Source organism: Thermobia domestica, chromosome 5 (assembly GCF_964235325.1).
Source record: "Thermobia domestica chromosome 5, izTheDome1.hap1.1, whole genome shotgun sequence".
Lineage (NCBI taxonomy): Eukaryota > Metazoa > Arthropoda > Insecta > Zygentoma > Lepismatidae > Thermobia > Thermobia domestica.
Genome location: NC_137458.1, coordinates 82,906,241 through 82,926,878, shown reverse-complemented (window position 1 = coordinate 82,926,878; position 20,638 = coordinate 82,906,241). Strand labels below are relative to the sequence as shown.

Sequence of the window (20,638 nt, the reverse complement as noted above, 5' to 3'; positions counted from 1 at the left end):
GAATCCCAAAGTAAAGTCCGGGTAGGAAAATTTTTGTCCAGGAGATTTCACGTCGAAAATGGCCTGAAACAAGGAGATGCGTTGTCGCCATTATTATTTAACTTTGTTCTGGAATACGCTATAAGGAAAATCAAAGATAGCAACCAGGGCCTAGAGTTGAACAGTATTCACCAGGTTATGGCATATGCTGATGATGTAAATTTAATAGGGTATGATAGGAGAACAATAGAGATAAATGCAGAGATCTTATTAAACGATTGCAGGGACACGGGTCCTTTTACTTCCGAATGTAGTAAATAGTAATGAGGTGTGCCGCAAATTTTCGCACTTTAAAAGAAGTCACCAACAGTACAAATATTATTATGATGACTTCCTTTTTCAACTAGTATATTATTGTCTATGAGTCTTATTCTCGTAATGGTAAAACATATACAACTTTCAGAAAATAGTTCTCAATTGATTTTAATTTTAAAGGATTAAGGTTGCGTTACAAAAGACTTAATGAAAACCCAAATACATAATTCCTTTTAGGTAATACCTAAATCATCAACAATTTGACAACAACAATCTGACAATTGACAACAATCTGCTTTCTGCAACAATCTACCTTTTAGGTAGTAAACAACACTAGACGTATAGTTGATGGAAACGTTGTTGACGTTGTGGATCATTTAGTTGTCTTTAATTATATAAATAATGCAATTTTGAAAATATGTATATATTGATATATCCTACATTATTAACCATTCAAGATAGCTACAGTTACATATACATTTGGTTTATTTCTGATATGTGAAGCGAGATAGTAAATATTATTAAATAGTTCCGTCAATATTTATTTTTATTCACACTGTGTCATTTCAGAAAATCAGACGTCATGTGATGAGAAGGGAATGCGGTGCATATTAGAGAACAAAGGTTTGTGGCAATTGTCTATAGTGGTGTACAAATTAAGTATATTTACGCATTACTGATATCGAAATAATACATTACTTTTGTTCTTTTTTCGTATATGTATATAAGGTATCATGTCATGGTAAATTTTAAAACTTGTTCTTACAAGTAAAATTAAAAACTGAATAAAATGAACAAAATATTTTTGGGCGAATCTTCAATCAGAATCTGAAGACTTGGAACAACAAATAATAAAGTACAATCTATAGGGAAGTTTGCGCAAAATGGCAAGCTGGGATAATTCGTTTACGCCACGAATATACACTTCGCCAATCACAACCAGAAAACTATGTGGAAAAGAGGTAAGAAGCAGGTACAGACAGAAAACGAGAGCAGGTATTTCAAAACAAAACAAAGGTAAGTTATATTTTTATTGCTCGAAATAACTTTGATGTAATTTCAAAAAGAGTCAAACTTCAAAATAAAAGAAACGAATTCTTTAGGAAATAGTTCCAGCACATATGAAGTATCTGAAGATTTTGTCTAGGTAATATTTCATACAGTGTGTCATCACATACCATAATCTTTGAACAATAAGTTTTCGTTCTCGCTTTTGAGATATATTATACCATGCAGCGTTGTTGTTTTGTAGAAAAATAAAATTTGTATTATCCGCATACGTGGTAGTAGACTCGCCATGACTGAAGTTGTTTTATGCCAAGTAAAGCTGTAGCTGTTTGCTAAATTTAAGCGATATTCATGAATACAAGCGGTATGCTGCCATTGAGAAACAACCACTTGAAAACATATTTCAATTTAAAGAGTGTAAACGTACATCAAAACTATTAATGAGAAATTGATCTGCTAGTCCTCCAAAGTTAAATTACGGGATTTTTTTTAATTTTTAGTTACATTTTCTTAACGAGCAAGTTAGAAATGTATTATTTGCTTAAATATGGTAGATAAGTAATGTATGATATCACACAATCTTGGAGAGAAAGAAAATTTTTATTGTATGAAAGATAAATAATATCACATGGAGGGACTTCTAGGCCCCTTTTGTACATTCGGAGGTCAAAACAGTTGTCTCCCACTAGCACATTACATTAAAGAATGCCATTTATCATTCAACATTGGATTCTTTAATATTTTAAAATTATAAAACACTATTAATGAATTATTTACAGAAAAGCTGGAACTGGTTACAGATGGCTCATCAGGAACAGGTCTCACGTGCAATTGTCTGAAGAACTGTGTTGAAAACAGCTACAGCATTGTAAGGAATACAGCGTAAGTGGTTCATTTAGTTCAATTAACTTTCTTGTGCATCACTTTTTAAAGCATGAAACTATCCATACTGATATGATGTGTTAATATATATATATATATATATATATATATATATATATATATATATATATATATATACTTCGAAAATTAATAACCAACTACTTATAAGGGAGGGGTTTAATTTAGAGGAATTAGATATCAGATGAGAGGTAAGTATAATATTGAGTGTCTAATGGATTCTGTTTTATGAGGGCCATATAAATGATTTTATAAAATACATAAAAGATCTAATTTCAAAGATTAGGATAATTATTCAATAATTTTTGCACATAATTCTCTGATACAGTTATATATTTCTCAAGGCGTTTAACTTATACCTGAAAAGTTTCAGCCTGGAAATAATTGTCAATACGCCTAAACAATTGTATGACAGCTTGCCTCACTTCGTCTACATTGGGGCCGCGATAGCTCAGTGGTAGAGCGTTCACCTCTGGTGCATGGGGTCCCGGGTTCGATCCCAGCCTCCGCCAAGTGAAATTTGTGGTGGACAAACACCGTGTGCGTGGGGTTTCTCGGGGTTCTCCCGTTTCCTCCCACTTTCTAAATTCCACCATTTTATTCATTACTCATCATCACCGTCTCCTTTAGCCTAACCAGCATAACTCTGGGACGTACAACTCAAAGATTTCATTTCATTTAGTCATCGTTGTGAAAATCTTGACCTTCTTTGAATTGTTTTAAAGATAGAGACGTAATAATCACTTGCTTCGTCACAAGATGATACGGCTCATGGAATACTGGCCTTCCTTCTCAAAGCAGCCTTGCAATTAAGTGAAGAATTGAATTTACTGTGCCGGTCAAAGTAATAAGTTGCTTTGTAACCCACACTTTACTACTTTTTGGAACATGACCTTTATTTATTATATTTAATGTTCGTAATGAATTTAATGTTCGTATTGGAATTTCACAACTGCTTATGAAGTGGTCCAAAATGATAAGCTGTTCAACTTCTTAATGTTCGAAAAAAAATTGCTGCTGGCTGATATCTTTTACGACCAAGATTGTCAGCGATAGTCGTATTCGTTTACCCCATTCAAAGATTGGCTACGACTGTGTCTCTGCTAATCGTATTGTGTCTGATCCCGTATACTAATCAGATGATTTTATATTATTCTCCTATAAGAACTTCATCAACACACACTGTTTCTTATATACTTTCATACTGCTGTTCGCCTTCTTAAATAATGGTCTGCGGTTTGGCGTAACAAATTATTGCTGCCTCCCTGTAACATCACAGTTGCCAGTTACTGCTGGTGTTCTAACTCCACCAAGGAATACACTTTTAAACCTAATAAAAATTTAACCCTTAACAGGAAATATGTGTCTGTCAGAGACGTATGGTTTTTCTTTGTATTACATTGGCAACACTGATTCACACAATGTATCGGTTTTCTCAGTACCTTCCTATTATTTAGTTGTACGTGTGTTGCAGTCAGTGGCGTATTTACGATTTTGTTTCGGGAGGGGCTTTGCTAACTTTCGGGGGGGGCTTTGCCTGGAAATGTGAAAATTCTGCAAGATATTTCATTTACTTTACTATACTAAGTAAGATTTGGGGGGGTTAAGCCCGGAAGCCACCTCCCTAAATACGCCACTGGTTGTAGTAGTTCATTGTTGGCGTTAATGTCTGAGTGAACATTTATAGATGATTTTAGAAAACCTACGGTGTCTGAGAGACACACATTTCCGCTATCGTCTATATTTTTGCGTGTTTATTCGACACACATTTCCTGAAGAAATAGTTTTTCTTTCAAAAGGTTTTGTGGTTCACTTTTATTTACCATGAAATAGAAACTATAGAACTCTTTAAACATACTATTTTATTTGTTTGAGTTTTTATGTATTTGCAAAATATAAACCTAGTACTTCAAGACACAAATGTAAGAATGAAACTGTAAATATAGCAGATCCTTATTTCACGACAAAATAAAATTCCAAAAATGCTGAAAGTAGAGAGGACTTTATGTTGTTGTCTTCAGTAGATTCTGATTAAGACCCCTCATTTTTCCTGAAAGTCAAGAATTACCTACTTATAGTGAGGGCGATACTAATTGTGATACAATGTAAGGTGTGAGGTCAAGTAGTAACAGAAATGTCAATGTGAGCAGCCCTAGTTTCATGTGATAACGAAAGCCTTAGATACAGAGTTAAAAACAGGTTTGCTTGGAATTCAGATTAATCACTAAGAAACCGAATGGCTCTTCATCAAAACATAGTAAGAGGGATGCCTGTACAGCCACGCATGTAAGAAATCTGGAGAAAAAATCCGAGCAAAGTTGATATTTGGTCTACCTTATGTGATGATGATATAATTCAAGAGATTTCAACATGACGTTGGAAGAAGGTGGAAACAAATTTGAAGTAGAATAAAGTCAAACTACAGATCTACTGACCTATCTGAAAATTAAGCCCTTATTGCTCTCGTAATGTTGTGTTCCATTTGTAAATCAGGATACGAAGACATGTATTCATAATTTTCAAGACACTTTGGGACGACTTCTATTTAGAGCTACCATGTCTGTCAAATGTTTCCAAGCTCTTTTGGACAAATAGCACATTTGGACAGGGTAGCTACATGTGGACAAATAGCATATTGGCAGGGTAGTAATGTGTAGAATTATATTAACTCAAAATTTGTCAGTTTTTAAATTTATGTACTATTTTTATTTAGATGTTGAAATATTTTCCGAATTTATATGCCAATAGAACCGAATTAATGTATGTAATTCTTCTTTATCATATTTTGCTCAAAGTACAAAATATAATGTTTCATTAACCTACCTTACAAATATGTTGTTTTTTTTAATATATTGCTTTATTTATGTCCGTGTCCCACAGACACACATTTCCTGAAAGCGAAAAAAGAATAACGTTTCCTGTTACGGGTTAATTGAACGCCTGTTATAGAAGATTCGAGCTGCACAAGGCTTCAGCTATTTTAACTAAAACTAGAGATAGGATTAAAGTCTTCAAAAAAGAAACTTTAGCTCTTTAAAATACGTAGATAGAGATTGTTGTTCAGAGATGTACTAAAATGATAAAAATTAGAAATAGTGCAGAACCCCATTGTATAACAAAATCCAAACGGTAGAACTGCCCAAAATTATACTGACATCAAACGGTAAACTTAGAAAACTTTTAGAACAAGGATACATTATAATGTGAAAACTAAAATATTGAACTTGGACATACAATGAGCAACATTTCTTAGAACACTTATGAAGACACCAATGCAATTATGAGTATATTAACTAGTTGAGTCGATTTTGAGTGTGATGTCTCCTTCAGCAGCGAGGTTAAATGAGACGGGGACCTACAGATTAAAGTGAAACTCGAACATCAGCTCCCGATGAGAACCGAACCCGGGTCTCCCACACCAAAGGCGCGTATACTCACCGCTTAGCTACGAATGAACTCGTGAATACATTAAAATCGCCCTTATATGTATCCGATTCAAGTAACATTTGGAATAGGTCGAAGACTTCTTTACAATGCTCCTTGTGCAACTACAGCTTAAGGTTAAATTCAATTACTTAAAGTGATCCCACTGAGAATAGAATTTAGGTTTCCATAGCCTATGGCGATACCATTAATAAATATATGTGTATGCAAGTGTGCGAATCGTATCGAATCAATACGCGGAATCATATCTAGAATTTAATAATGGACTCCAATTTTCGTTGAGAGAACTTTGAAATTTTAATATGTTACTATGGTGCCAATTCCACGTTTAACGTCTTTTATAGTTTCAATACAGTTGAAATTTCACCAAACCAAAGTACTCAGATCAATTTGAAAAAACGAACTAGACGTTAAAATGGGTAACTTGATCCCAGATAGCTTTCTAGGCAACTTATTAATGACAAACTATTAATAGTTCCTAAATAAAACTCAGTATAAGGTTATGGTCAATCAGATAGTTTGTTAAGCAAATTGAACTCACGACTTCAAAAAATCGATACAATTTAAGTTTATAGTAACACTACTGATCGCTATGAAATAATTGTAAAGAAATTCTTTTAGGATGATTTAGAATTTAGTGTCCAATGATGTATGTGATGAAATCATAAATTATGTCTATGAAATCTAAGTGTAAATCACTGAAGTTTGCGTAAGCATTTTCCCGATTAGAAGGACATATTGACTTGAAACATCATTTGTTTCAAATAACACTAGAAAGTATTTGGTGTTTCATATGTTGAACTCCAGCACCCGGAGGTTTTTGTCAGACCTTGAACCCCTGTAAGATTTCTCCAACTGAGAATTAAGCTCGGTAGTGTACAATTTGAGCCTATAAATGTTGAAGAAACACTATCTTATGAGTGTGGAGAAGTATATTAGTTTAGTTGTGCTCTTTCGCTTTAGTTGTTCGCTTTCTTTATTCTTGTCTGAATCAGACTAAACCAGAGAGACAGCTCCCATTAAGCAGGAAAAATTTCGTCCATGCAATTCTCAAAGACAACTTAAATGACTATAACAAAATATTGCTCGTTAGAAATGAAAATTACATAAGGCTATTTTCAGTCAGGTGATTCACCATAGGAAATTAAACTTGGAACCATAAGCAAAAAGCTCGATAAAAAAATAAATGTCAAAGTGCAATGTGTTGATAGCTGCTAAATGAAAATTACTTCATAAGGGTTATAAGTCAGCAGACAGTTCGTCATATGATATTAAGTTCCCGAACTTGCAAATTTAAGAAGAAACTTGATTCTAGGACAACATAAATGAATCAGTTTCTTGTAAAACGATACATGTCAGGAAAATAAAGTTTTCACAAAAATAAAAACAATTATTTTACATCCTTGCGTATCCAAGCATAATAGCATGTTCCGATGTTTTATGTGAGCAACATGGAATTGTTTTTGTGCATGACACGTGCTGTTTTACAAAACGGGGAGGAATTAATACAAGTAATTCAGCTCAGAATATCCATTTAATTATACATTGTTGTACAGTGCCTTGTATAATGTAATTCACAAGTCACTTAGCAGGCGAACTGATAAGTTCATCATAAAAGGCAAGGTACTCGTGTTGTATATATTGCAGTACCTTCTTAATATTGTTAATTTTTGAAGTTGTGGTTGGTAGAAAAGTACACTGAACTTTTCGATATGGTTATAGGTAGAGGAAGTTTAAGTCCCAGACTTAGATATGTTTTCCCTGGCTGTCGATGAATATTGTGACAACAACAGTGGCAGCTGCATTTTCTGAATATGTGAAATGTGTCAAATGAGAATTTTGTAAGGACTGCTTCACATCACGTGGAGCAGTCCTTACAAAATTCTTGATTCCACAGAAAAACATTTTCCTTGAAGAAAGAAGGATACCAAGACTTATAACCTAGTATACCAGAAGCATCAAACATTTTGACAAAAAAGCTTCATTGTTTGCTCGAACAGATGATCATACCGGCATACTCCTTTGATGTGTAAACTCGATCATTTTCCTTCAAAACTCTTTCGACTATAGAAAAATGCTTATCGATTGGGAAACATAAGCCTTTTCGCTGCAAAAAATACTGATTTACTGCATGAAATCGACCAAGATGAACTAACATTAAGAAAAACCTGATCATTTTATGATTACTGTTTTGGCCTTGGCTACCACATGAGAAACCATGAAGATGTTTAACTGCGGTAACAGTATTATCATTGATGAAATCTAAGACAAAAGGTCCAACTTCTTTTCCCTCCTTCTGCTTAGTGTTACATATAAAATGCAGTTTTGACTGTTCCCCTGGAGGTTATACTGGAGATGTTGACAGTTAACTGTCGAAACTAAAATATTTTCAAAACGTCTGTTAGTAAATTAATCTCTGTTTTTTAATAAATTAATTAATATTAAAACCATTTTGTACATTAATTGTCAAATCTAAAAGATTGCCAAAACATGTTTTCGTTGATAATCAGTATCAATCGGTAAATGTAACTATTATTATAAGTGTATCTAACATGCTTTCAGTCAATTTAACGTTTTGTAATCGTATGTTTGATGTTAAAAACACACATTCCGTCGGAGAGCACTAGGTAAGTTATAGAAAATGCTAAGTAATGACATAATGCTCTATGGAAAAGAGTATTAATTATCTAAAAAATTCTACAAAAAATCTCAGACAAACGTATAATTCCATCCCTTATTTTGAAAGCACATGCCGCAGTGTAACCACCTATTTGCTGTATAAATACTTCAGTTTTCTTCATTAAAGGCTGTGGGATTCAATTATAGTAAATAAAATACAATCCGTGATAGTCAATAACACAGCAGGTCAGAGACGCAGTCAAGCGAGACACCAAAATTCATTAAGATCTAGAAACCACATATTCACAAAGTTAATCAAATACACTAAACACGTAAACATTAAAAGTAAATGCTCTCAACTAATAAACTTCCTAACTTTGGGCAAAATCATAAAGTTCAGAAGGTATAATCTATTTAATATTTACACTTGTAACCTGAAAAATGCCACACAATGTAAAATAACATCACATATATCTGCTACACGAAAACACATTTCTACAAAATAATTATAAAAACTAATACAGGTTAAATACGTATATGTCCAATTTATGTTTCTGTTTTGCAAACATAGTTAAGACAATTGTAAAAGTCCCCATTAGTACCTAACTAATATATATAGATGCGTACTTTCAACATTAACAATAAAGGTATTTTAAGATATACGTTAAACTAATTCAGCCAGTCTGGATTTACTCGAAATGCTCTACTTTATAACATCTACATACAAACTTCAATTTTAAAAGAGTAACAAACCAGGTTGACAATATCTTTGACACTAATATCGGACACTTTGTATATGCTGTTTTTTACACATATCAACCCCCTTCACGGCTAAAGTTGCACTTTAATCGCATCTGGAGTATTACTATTCATCTCTACGTCCCGGAAAATTATGACTTGACACTAAAAGTTAGAGGCTTGGATATTTATCGTCTCCGTTTATGCATTCATTTTGACCCTCTTAATTCCCCCTTGTACTGAAATTCTTAATAACAGTTTGCATTCGCTGAAGATCTATACAGTTCCAAATTTGGATGCACTGGGTCCTCCTTTAAATACAAAAGCTTACGAGAAGTAGACAATCGTACAGAAGTAGACAATTGTACACAGATACGCATATTATTTTACCGTTTTAAATGGTAAATCAGGATTGTACGGGATATTTTAATGGATGAGTAGATAATGGAAATAACTTCAGAATCGAACATTACGCACACGAAAGTTCATGCAGTAAAGAAAAATATATAGAATAATTTTATTTGCTTGTTGCTTTGCTTGCAGCAGAGGAAGCTATTCTATTTTATGAACACTAGTGTTACTGAATGAAGAATGCTTTCGATGTAGGTTTTCCATTTTATATGCTGCTATTTAGCACAAAGTTTGCATTGTCATTTTATTTTGTGACGAAACCTTAAAAATATAGTAATCAACAAGAAAGAAGTTGGAAAGAATCAATAGCAGTAAGAAAATGCCCAATAATACACTATTCAGACGAACTCACAATGATGTACCTGATTTCAGGAATTTCTTATGTAAAATATAATAACCTTATGTTATTGTGACACATGAATTTCGAAAGGTTGATGTTCAATATTTACATTCCACGCAGTCTTTTCACTTTCTACCGCTAGGAGTTTGCAGCGAGCAATTAAGAAAAATCATTGACTGGAGAAATCTTTCCGTGTATTGATTATCATGTAATAGAACTAGAATGCCTAATTTTACCTTGAGAGCCCCCTTAAACTAGCTAGTTACTAAGTGCCATATAGTGAGGACAAGCTGGTAGATTACTGCAACCGTCGAAATCAGAAAATTTCCATGGGAACTGGATTTTTTGCCAGATTTCATCGAAGGTAGATGTCATAGTGTATGGTGACTATATATTGAAAAACTGATTATCAGATTCAATCGAATTTTTGCCTTAGTTGCTAACATTTCATGGTCTTTTTTTCGACGGAAGTATATAATGAGATTTCATCGAATTAAATTCCTCATAGGAAAATTGTATGTCACTATAGCTAATTTTTCAAATTTACGTTTCTGGCGGAAGTATTGGCTCAGGTTGTGTGTGTGTGTCATAAGTTTTGTCGAATTTAGCCTTGATTTTCCACGCGAGATTTATTAATTACTAGATGACATAGAATAATATGGGAAATTCCTGATATTACTATCTTTTTTGTCAAAGTCACGTTTTCTCCCGGAAATATTGGGTCATGTTATTGTATGTGAGTGTGTGTGTGATAGAATCCTGTACAGCAGTGTATGACATAAATCTTTATTGATAGTTGATGAAGTGTGTTTGTGTTTGTTCGTATCAATACGTCTGTAATCAAATAGAAAATGACTTGTTTCTGCGTCTGTGTATTAAAATGGGTGAGTATAAAGTGAAAAATATTCATATTGCTTAAAGTTTTACGTCCCTTGATTAAGCCAGAAGCATTGAAAGCTTAACGTACCTTATATATCAGAATAATATGTGAAAAGAAATCGAACAAAGGACCCGCCCAGTCATTTATCAAGAATAATGAATGTTTGTTACGCATACATGCAAACGTAATGTAGTTCAAGGAATACATTACAAGATAAGTTAGTGTCTATCAGAGCTCTGTCGTTCCATATTTTATTAGTAATTCAACTCATTGTTAGCTTCCGTGTGAGACGTGTTATAATGCTAAGATGTCTGGAGGTGAAGAGAGATGACTAGTCGCTAAGCGGAAAGGCATGCTAATAAATGTCATTACTATAATATGAATGGAGAAGTGTATGTGTGTGCTTTAGCTTTGATAATATTTTATATTTCATATCAAACGATAGATCTTATTAACCCTCAACAGTTCACTACCTTTGAAAATTATCAAAAAATTATGATATTTGCAGTATGTCGTCTATTTGGTTTGTACATCATTTGAAAGTAGTTTTCTAAATTTTCCAGCCATCAGTTTTCGAGAACTGAGTTGTGTCCAAATGGTTACGTTGCACAGTTTTCCGTAAAGTGATTTTGAGTACTTGTAGCCATATAGTAATAAAGAAAAGTAGTCTCAAAAGAAAGGAGAAATAAATGAAACATGGTAAGAGTTGTTTACTTTATAGGATTTAATATCTAAATCTGGAATATTAATTTATAAGAAAATGTAAGGTACTATCTATAAGTCCACATAGAAAAAAAATAATATTTAAATTTCGCTGAAAATACATATTGAATAAATATGATATTCAAGTATATGCGTAGTTTTATAGAATATTCTTCTTTTTTATTTAATTTTTTATATTTTTTAAATTTGAATATATCAACGTAGTGTAACAGTGACTTGGGGGTCTAGAAAGGATATCAATTACCAAGTGACAAAAACATTCCTTATCGTGATACATATACTTACAGATGGAACTACGTAAAGGAATTCTTTAGTGAGCTTGTTACTCCCGACTTACAAAAACGACATCTTCCTTTAGATGTGTGGGCTGGGCAGTGTGCACAAACTCTTTCCTTGTATAATCGCATGTTCACGTAGCCACAGGTCGACATATTTTCACTTGAGGTTCGCCCAAGCTTTCTAAAGATGCGATTGTCTTGTTTAGGTTTTCTGCATGATACTAGTGCAGATGCAGTATCAACCCGAAACACTTTAAGATGTCTGGATAATTTCCCAAGTACTTTACACTCTCTTTTGTAAGGTAACCAGCTGTTTACAACAACTAAATTTCGCATGTACCCAAAAATTCTAAGACACCATCGTTTTGATTTCACTGGTGTACGGCAGAGTTCTATGAACATGTTTGACTTGTCTACACTTCTCATGTGTTTGCCTCAGAAGATAAGAAAAACAATCTTATCTTCTGCCTCCTAAACGATTTTGTCATATTGTTGGAAGAGTTGAGATTTTCATTACATCCTTCAAATATTGCATTAATTTCACATTCGTAAAAGTTATCAATGTACACGACTAAAAGCTCAAGACTCATCTCTTGAATGAGGACGGTGACTTCCCATAATTTTTCAGCAAGATGGAGCTCCACCTCACTATGCCTTATGTTCATGCCAATGGCTCGATAGACCATTTCTGGGACATTGGAATGGGCGACGGAGACGGATAGAGAGGCCCAGATTTTACGCCACTAGAGCTCTTCCTCTGCTATCATCTGAGGAACCTTATTTATCAAGAACTCTCCCATGATGTCCACCATCTGATGCAGAGAATTTTGCAATGTTGTGAAACCGTTGACATGCTGTTGCGAATCCATGCGGATTGGCAGACGAGCTTTGCAGTTTGTCTTGCTCAAGAAGGATAGCACATAGAGCAAATAATGCCAAATTTTCACACTTTGTGACAAAATAACTTCTGAACCAATAACGGTAGGTGAAATAGTCTGTATCACTGTTTCTCTGAAATTGGGGTCGTGTCAAATGATACCCCACATATTCCCTTCCATTTTAAAAATCCAAAGTTGGATTCAACATTGCGGTTTCCAAGATGGCCGCCAGGGCAGCCATGTCAAACAATATGGTCCATTACCCACCCGAAAAACACAAACCATGAACCAAATGTGAATGTCAAGATGTTCCTGTGCTACAGGAGTCTTAACTGACTGATGCCTCATTCTGTGCTATATCTCAGGTATATAATCTGGACCTGAATCACTGAAAGTAAGACCTGGTTCTGATTCCGAGGTTCGGAAATCCGATAGATTAGAAGAGAAAGAGATCACTACTGTTGGTCTTATGCTTAGTTTCCTTCCATAGGATATATCAACGGAGGTAAGTTCTTCATCCATTTTTGACGGAACACAATCACCTGCAAAAATGTAAATAGCCTATTACAATATTTCTCCTTTGCATCTGACATTAGACTTCACAGTAAAACTTATTTATACACACATATACATTTACATATATAGCTATATATCCCATACTGAGCCTCTGTGTGAAATTTAAAATTTGACGAATAAACAGAGTACTATGCTTATTTTTCACGTTAGTTTTTGTATAAAAAATATCAAAAGATACATCAATATAAGCTAGTCCAATATTTTGTATTTTTTCCTGTACAAAGTATCCGTTTGATCCGTTACTGAACAATGTAACCGAATGGTTACATAGTATATTTTTATTGTAAATAGTAATCATTTTTTCACATTATGCTGTTTTCATACTTGCACATTGTTGGGTAAAGACTTACAAACAAGAACATATCAAGAAAAATAAAAATATAAACTGCTTACCTTAAGTATGTAATATTTTCTGTCTGCTTCCAGCACTGCTTGCAAAACAACAACATATCCACGCACTACTTCCCGCATAGAATTCACCAGAGTTGTCACAAGGGAGCAGTAGCTGCGCTCCCTTCGCAGAAAGTATGTACACAAATAACTACAACGAACAATACCGAAATATAACACTCTTCAACCCAATAGGCAAAATCAAAAAAATGTGTAACCAAATGGTTACGAAAACTCGTTAAGGGTTAAGCTAAAAGCTTATCGTGGGGAGTAAATCTTTAAAGATTTCATTTATTTTATTGTAAACAGAAATTGTGATTTTACTAATTACATAAGTGTTTCTGTTGCAGGATACGATTGAGTATTGAACGGAATTTCATTTCCACGGCTCCCCTTTTTTAGCCTTACAGATTTTTATATTATTGGTATCCATTCAAAATCCTCACTGGCAAACTAGAAAAAGCATACAGTGTTCGTTGCAGGGGCTTTATGCGTCAAAGATGAATGTTTGACAGTGAACAAACGTGCTCGTTATGTATTATAAATAAAATAAACTGTATGAATGTGTGTATGTGAGTGTGAGGCCTGTGAGACCAGACTAGTGAACCGAGACTTACCAAAAGTTTTGTCACGGATATCTTGGTCCGCTACTCGGACCGAGACACCTACAACTTATATGTCAAGGACCGTTATCATGGCTGTTTTTAAATATAAAGTTTCCATTCATTTTATTACATGCAAATGTTTTATTATAATAGTCCAGCAATATAGAATTGATAAACCCCTATTAACCGAAATTTTTTATTTTCATAGGTTTCGGGCATAATTCAACGTAGAAACTTAATCAAAATTTCATGTAAGCAGAAGATTGGGAAATTACAATTTATGGAGGGTTAAGAATAGAACTGATACCAAATTCTGTATCTGAAAGAATACAGTTCTATTATTTGTCACAATTACCCTCTAATAGTATGGGAATCTGAACATAAGCACTACTTTAAAATGAATTACGTTAAGATCATTCGGACATTAGTCTGTTTCAATAAAGTAACGTCCTCAACATTTACAAGATGCTGGATTTTTTTACACGAACAGAAGAGAGCAGACTATTTTTTTTTTTTTTTGTGTGGTGAAGATTTGAAAGATTGCACTGATAGAGCTTATTCATGCATACAACACAAGAATTTTTTTCCTAAATGTTCAGTTTTTCAATTCAAGAAGGGAGATGAATTTATAGTACGAATAGACGAAAGTTACTCTGATATGCAAGTATTTCGAATCCTTCAGAATGATCATATATGAAATGTCAGTAAGAGTTCCAATAATGAAATTGACTTTCAATACAATCCAGTATGCTTTGCATTTCGAAGTCAAATTTCAATAAGCTTCTACTAGATATTTTGTTCTTTGTATATAACTCCCAAATGTACTTGTACATATTCTAAAGATTTCAAATATGTGTATTTATTAAAAATAATTTATGGAACTTCGTATACAAATAATTCATGAATGTCGTATTAGAATTTTGTTAGTATTTTTTTTTAAAAGATATTTTTCTTGTGTGTAAACATTATCATCATCTATAAACGTTTTGTTTTATTTAGTCTGGTTTTATTTTTAAAGAGTTGTTTCATTTCTTTCTTTTAAAGAAAAAAGTTTTCTCTTATGGGTACTCCCGCGGTCCAGCACTTTCGTCAACTATGACCACTAAGATAGTAACTTCTTCAATGATAAATATGAACATTTTTTTTTTCTGATGTGACGATCATTTACCAAAAGTAGCGGATTAGTTCATAAAGGAAGGTAAAACACAGTAAGGTGTAATCAATTTAATGTATTGTGTCCTTATTTTATGATTTTTCGTACTTATGTGTTCACTTACGCAGAAATAAAATCGCACAGCAATTTAGCCAAGATGGAAAGTTCTTCCTCTTTTTGCCTCCTCCTAAAATTAACGTTTAACTTAGTTTCTTCTTTCGAACTTAAAACAAAGAAAAAAAGCTCAATAAGAGGTACACTTTAAATTTGTGGATTCTTAATCAAGAAAGAAGTTATCGTCTCGTTCTGATTTCTGAACTTTTCATCTTAACTAAATTCTTGTGTAAAATGAAGCATCGTCTTGATATTTTCTTTCTCCATAAGTGAAAACGGTCTACTAAGCACCATTTCGACATTTGTCTTATAAGAATGAGGAAAATTCATTCAGAATGATTGATCTTTAAAAAGAAAGAAGCTTTCTACATTTTCGATCAAGTGCTACTACAAGAATTGAACCCGTTAACGTGCTTTACTATCAATATGAAATAATTATATACTTTACCGTTCTACAATTATGGCCTTTTACCTAGGTATATAAAGAATAATTAATTTAATATTTAGGTTTGAGATTTCTGTCCTTTCGTCCTCTAAGGTTATTTAGTTCGTCACGTGTGATTAATTAAGACATTTTTAAAAATATCGGTTCATACCTTTCTCGTCTCGTTTCGATTTAATTCTCAAATTCTTAATCAAAAATAATTTTTATTTTAACGTTTCGTCAGGCATCAATTAGGGAGAAAATCTTCATCGTCTCGACTTCATTCGTGGATTGTTAACCAAGAAAAAAGGTTATATTTTCTTTTATTAGGTTTTGTCAGTGTTGCCAACAAGATAATACAAAAAGTCGCTAAATAGTAGACTCCAATTTGGGGTGAAAAGTCGTTAAAAAAATTTTCGTTGAATTTTGTCTCTTTCATATATATATATATATATATATATATATATATATATATATATATATATATGTGTGTGTGTGTGTGTGTGTGTGTGTGTATAAGATACGTGATCAATTCAAACCATAGTACTATGTACGCTACAAGAACAAGAACATATATGAAAAAAATATATAACTAATAATTATTTCACTTTTATACATTTTTAACTTTATGATCAATTTTGCTTCAGCGAAATCGAAAATGAGTTTAGAAAAACGAACAAAATTAAAGGTCTAGGGAAAAATCTTACACACTTTACTTCTACTCTCGCTTCTACAGATAATCTATTTGCTGTCGGCAATGTATTATTTGTGCCTCTAAAGGAAGCTCTGTAAACTAAAGGACATTAAAAGCTAGGATTGGTCCCCATGAGGAGGTTAGAGATAACAGCAATCAAAGTGGGAATATAGAGATAAATGTTATGCACTTTCCCAGCTCGTCAACACCTGTACTGATTCAAATAAGCAAAAGGAAAATAAACATATATCTGAACTGATTCGAGCTAATAGTACTTATTTTAGGACAAGTTGTTCTCAGCGCAAAAGTCGCTAGATTTTCAAGTAAATCGCCAAATCATCTTTCCAAAATCACCCAAAAAGTCGCTAATCGGAAAAAATATTTTTTGTCGCTATCCTGGAAGGCGAATCCCCTATATTTAGCGACTTTTCCCCCAATTTGGCAACACTGGGTTTTGTAGAAGTATCGTATCGTTCTGAATTGTGAAGAAGAAGAAGAAATTTTCATCTTAGCTAAATTCGTAAACAGTCTGGGACGTATAGGATAGATATCATTCTGACATTGTCTGGTGAGAATGAGGGAAATCTAGGAATACTCATTCAGGATAATTGATTTGAAAAGGTAACTTCTTACATTTTCAATCGAGTGCCACCAAAGAATTCGAAACCTTGCAGAGTTCAAAAGTTAACTAATACACACAACAGTTTCACAAACTTACATATAGTTCCTACAGTAGTGTAAATAATAACTGTTTTTTATGACGTATTCATAAAGACAGAATGTAAACGTTCTATTAGGCATCAAGGGTAAGCTAATTTTTGAAGTAGAACGAAACTGACAGTACCTTAATGTTCATCTTATTTTATGCTATCGCAATACAAACGAGAAGATCGTTTCTAGTGCAAATTATAAAAGCTGTATGCCGAGGGACGTCGAGGATATACTATCCATACAGAAGAATAGGATACGATAAAGAGTAAGCAGTAACCTACTTTCCATTCAGATGAGATCTCGGCTTATTGGTACGTAATTCATGATAATGATCAGTTTAATTTAAACTAGAACCACATGAAGATGTCAGACTAGAACGGTGACGAACGCAGTGTAAGCATTTTCACTTCTGGCAAAAAAATGTGTCTGGTGTAGTCGCAACCAAATATGCCGTGTGAAATAGCACCTTGCACGGAGAGTGTCATTTACGAATTTGATAATCCGCGTTCTCGGCCTCGTACACACATACATAACCCAAAGAATTATGTGATACTAGGATTTATCTATAAATTATAATAGCGTTTTCTATATATAAAGTTTTCCACAGTATGCTACATATAAATATGTGATGTCTTATACAGTGTCTTTGTCCATCTCTCTGTCGACAAATATCAAGCAGATATGGTGAGAGAGAGAGATCGAGAAGTGTTCTCCTTAACTGATTTAGGATGTCAAGAATAGTGATGGGTAAATTACCGGGAAGATATTTTTCGGGAATATTCCCGGGAAGATTCCCAAAATGGGAATTTATCCGGGAATTTATGTACAATCAGAAAGAAAATTGCATTCTATTACTATATTATGATTTCAAAATTGAATTAATTTTTATATTACAGCATATTATTACTGTTGTCCACAGAGGATTCTTTAAGATCTATATATTCTGAACGGTACTATGTTACTTTATTAACACTTTATTATATTTATAGAGTACGCAAAAATGTATATTAATTTACAATATGTTCTATCGATTAAATATGTGTGAAAAATTATATAGTAACAGTTTAAATTTATATGTAAGTGGATTAGCTCAACTTGACTCTATTACTGTTATTATACACACATCAAATTTATAAATGTTATAAACCAATTAGATTGGGTAAATGCTAGGAGATACATGTTTCACCAATTTATCAGCATTTGCGCATAGATATTTTTGTTCACAAAATTTTCAAGGTACTTACTTATCTTTATATTTTAGCACGTAACATTGCCATACACGACCTCTCATTCTACCTTATTTTTCGAAATTCCATACGTTAATTTACATGTAAAAGAAGTCCGAGTACCTCTTCAGAAATTCGAGTCAGCGAGAGAAGACAGACCGACGTCTATTACTAATGGTGGTTCAGGGTTTATTAACAGTACAACATCTCTATTTCTATATAATTCTAAATTACTTTACAAAATGGTTCCTTTTCATCATTTGTAAATTAGTACTTTGGTAATTTTGGCTGTTCTTTAGCATTGGGGCCAGCGGTTGCTTTATGGTTTCATACGTTAAATTACGTTACCAACATTAAATGCAAACAACATTGCAGAGCGAGCGTTAGCGAATGAACGCGGCTTACAGCCCCGCATGGCACGTTGTTTTCTATCTTCGTTACCAACAATTCATTTTCTTTTCTCACATAAATCACTTCCACTTACTTTTCCGTTTTGTATAAATCCCCTACTGCCATAAAAAACGTGTGTTCGATACTTTCTTCACTACTTGAACATCACTATCAACTCATTTCTTCCGTAAAACATCCTACTTTTTGCATGTTTTGGCCCCCAATACTAAACAATTACCTTACATTTTAGTGCAAATGGAAATGAACTAACAAAAATCATATTATTAGTTATATACAGTACCGTCAAATAAGTTTAAATTATTTAACCTTCAAATTCTTTAAAACCCAGAAGTAAATCACAATATATTAAAATAAAGTAATTAGTCATTTGGTTCTTATAATTTAGAAGATAAAGTTAAAAAATGAAAATAAAATCCTTCCCGGGAATTTATAGGCCAGGGAAAAACCCGGGAATATTCCCACTTTTTAAATTCCTTCCCACCGGGAATATTCCCACTGCCCACCGCTAGTCAAGAATATGTCCCATCTCATACGTTATCTTTAGTCGAACTGGAAGTTGTACAAATTAATACTTTTTGGTCTTAACGTTGATCAAAACAGAACTGGTGAATTTAATTTCACATTGCAAAACTACGGTAGTCTTCCAAACTTTCAGAACTTAATAATAAAACTAGAAGTAGTAAATTGATTCCCTCGGAAGAATAAAGATCGAAGATTTAAATATATTCTTGGCTGCACTTAATTCACATAAAAAAACTGCTTCTCATTATATATTATCGTTTTTGCTCTTTGATGATCAACGTAAATCAGAAGAAAATAACTACAATTTCCAATTTGAATAGAAAATTAAAAGAAATGACAGGATCTATTCTGGAAATAATGAATTGATTTCAAAGAAACCGATTCTCGCTCTTATCGTTTTGTCCTATGAAAACGTTGAAACTGAAAAAGTTTTAGTGAAATTAGTGAAAAGAATAGAGAATCAGTTCTCAGGACGTTAATCAATTCTCCGTAGGACATTTAAACTGCTTGTTACCTTCCTTAACAATCATTATTTGTGATCGCTTTTGTAGAATGACGATCCACATTGAACTAAAAATGGTTATTTTCTCCTCTTCCGGTTTGAATAAGGATTAACGATATACATGGAACCTATTGGCACTTTGAATCGACTTTAGAAAATCGTTTTCCAATATCTATTACATCTTTTATTTTATTTGTGACGATCAGTGGTGAACCCTAAAATGGTTTACTTTAACCATTTCCGATTTGGTCGTGAGGTTAACTGATATAGAACGTGTTTTGGGACCCTGAATATATTTCAGAAAACAACTTATTAGTATAAACCCGTTTTTGCTCTCTATAGATTAAGTGGAATCCGAAAGTAGTAGTAGTACTTTCCAACCACTCCCGGTTTTATTAGAGAAATGCTGCTGAAGGTATATGCTTTCTTCATATGCTGGGCCGATTCTAAAAAAGAATGTTTGTCACTATTGCGAAATAATCATTCCTCTTCCTTTCCTTTGATTAAAAGGGCATACCGTAAGACGGAAAACTTAAAAAAATCGTTTCATTTTGAGGGTGAAGCATTTTTGTGTGTTCCAAAACACATGAGTTTTTTCGTAAAGAATCGACTCCCTGATCACGAATATCAATTATTTTAGAAGAGGATGAACATCATTGTCCTGAAATCGATTTCGAGTGTGGACACTCAATCGAACAATTATACATGCTACATTAAAGGGTATGATGAAGATAAAGATGAAGAAAGTACAAGGAACAGGAGAACCCTCGGGAAAACTCAGGAGCACCACAAACTTC

General features: G+C 33.3%; 1 protein-coding gene across 1 annotated transcript in view; it reads left to right on the top strand.

Moving 5' to 3' along the window:
• LOC145685154 (pickpocket protein 11-like) overlaps nt 1–20,638 on the top strand; it is a 73,935-nt gene that overhangs the window by 34,951 nt on the left and 18,346 nt on the right. Inside the window, exon 4 of the mRNA XM_081757507.1 lies at nt 2,082–2,184. Within this exon, the coding sequence (XP_081613633.1) occupies nt 2,082–2,184 (103 nt within the window). The remainder of the gene's footprint in view (nt 1–2,081; nt 2,185–20,638) is intronic.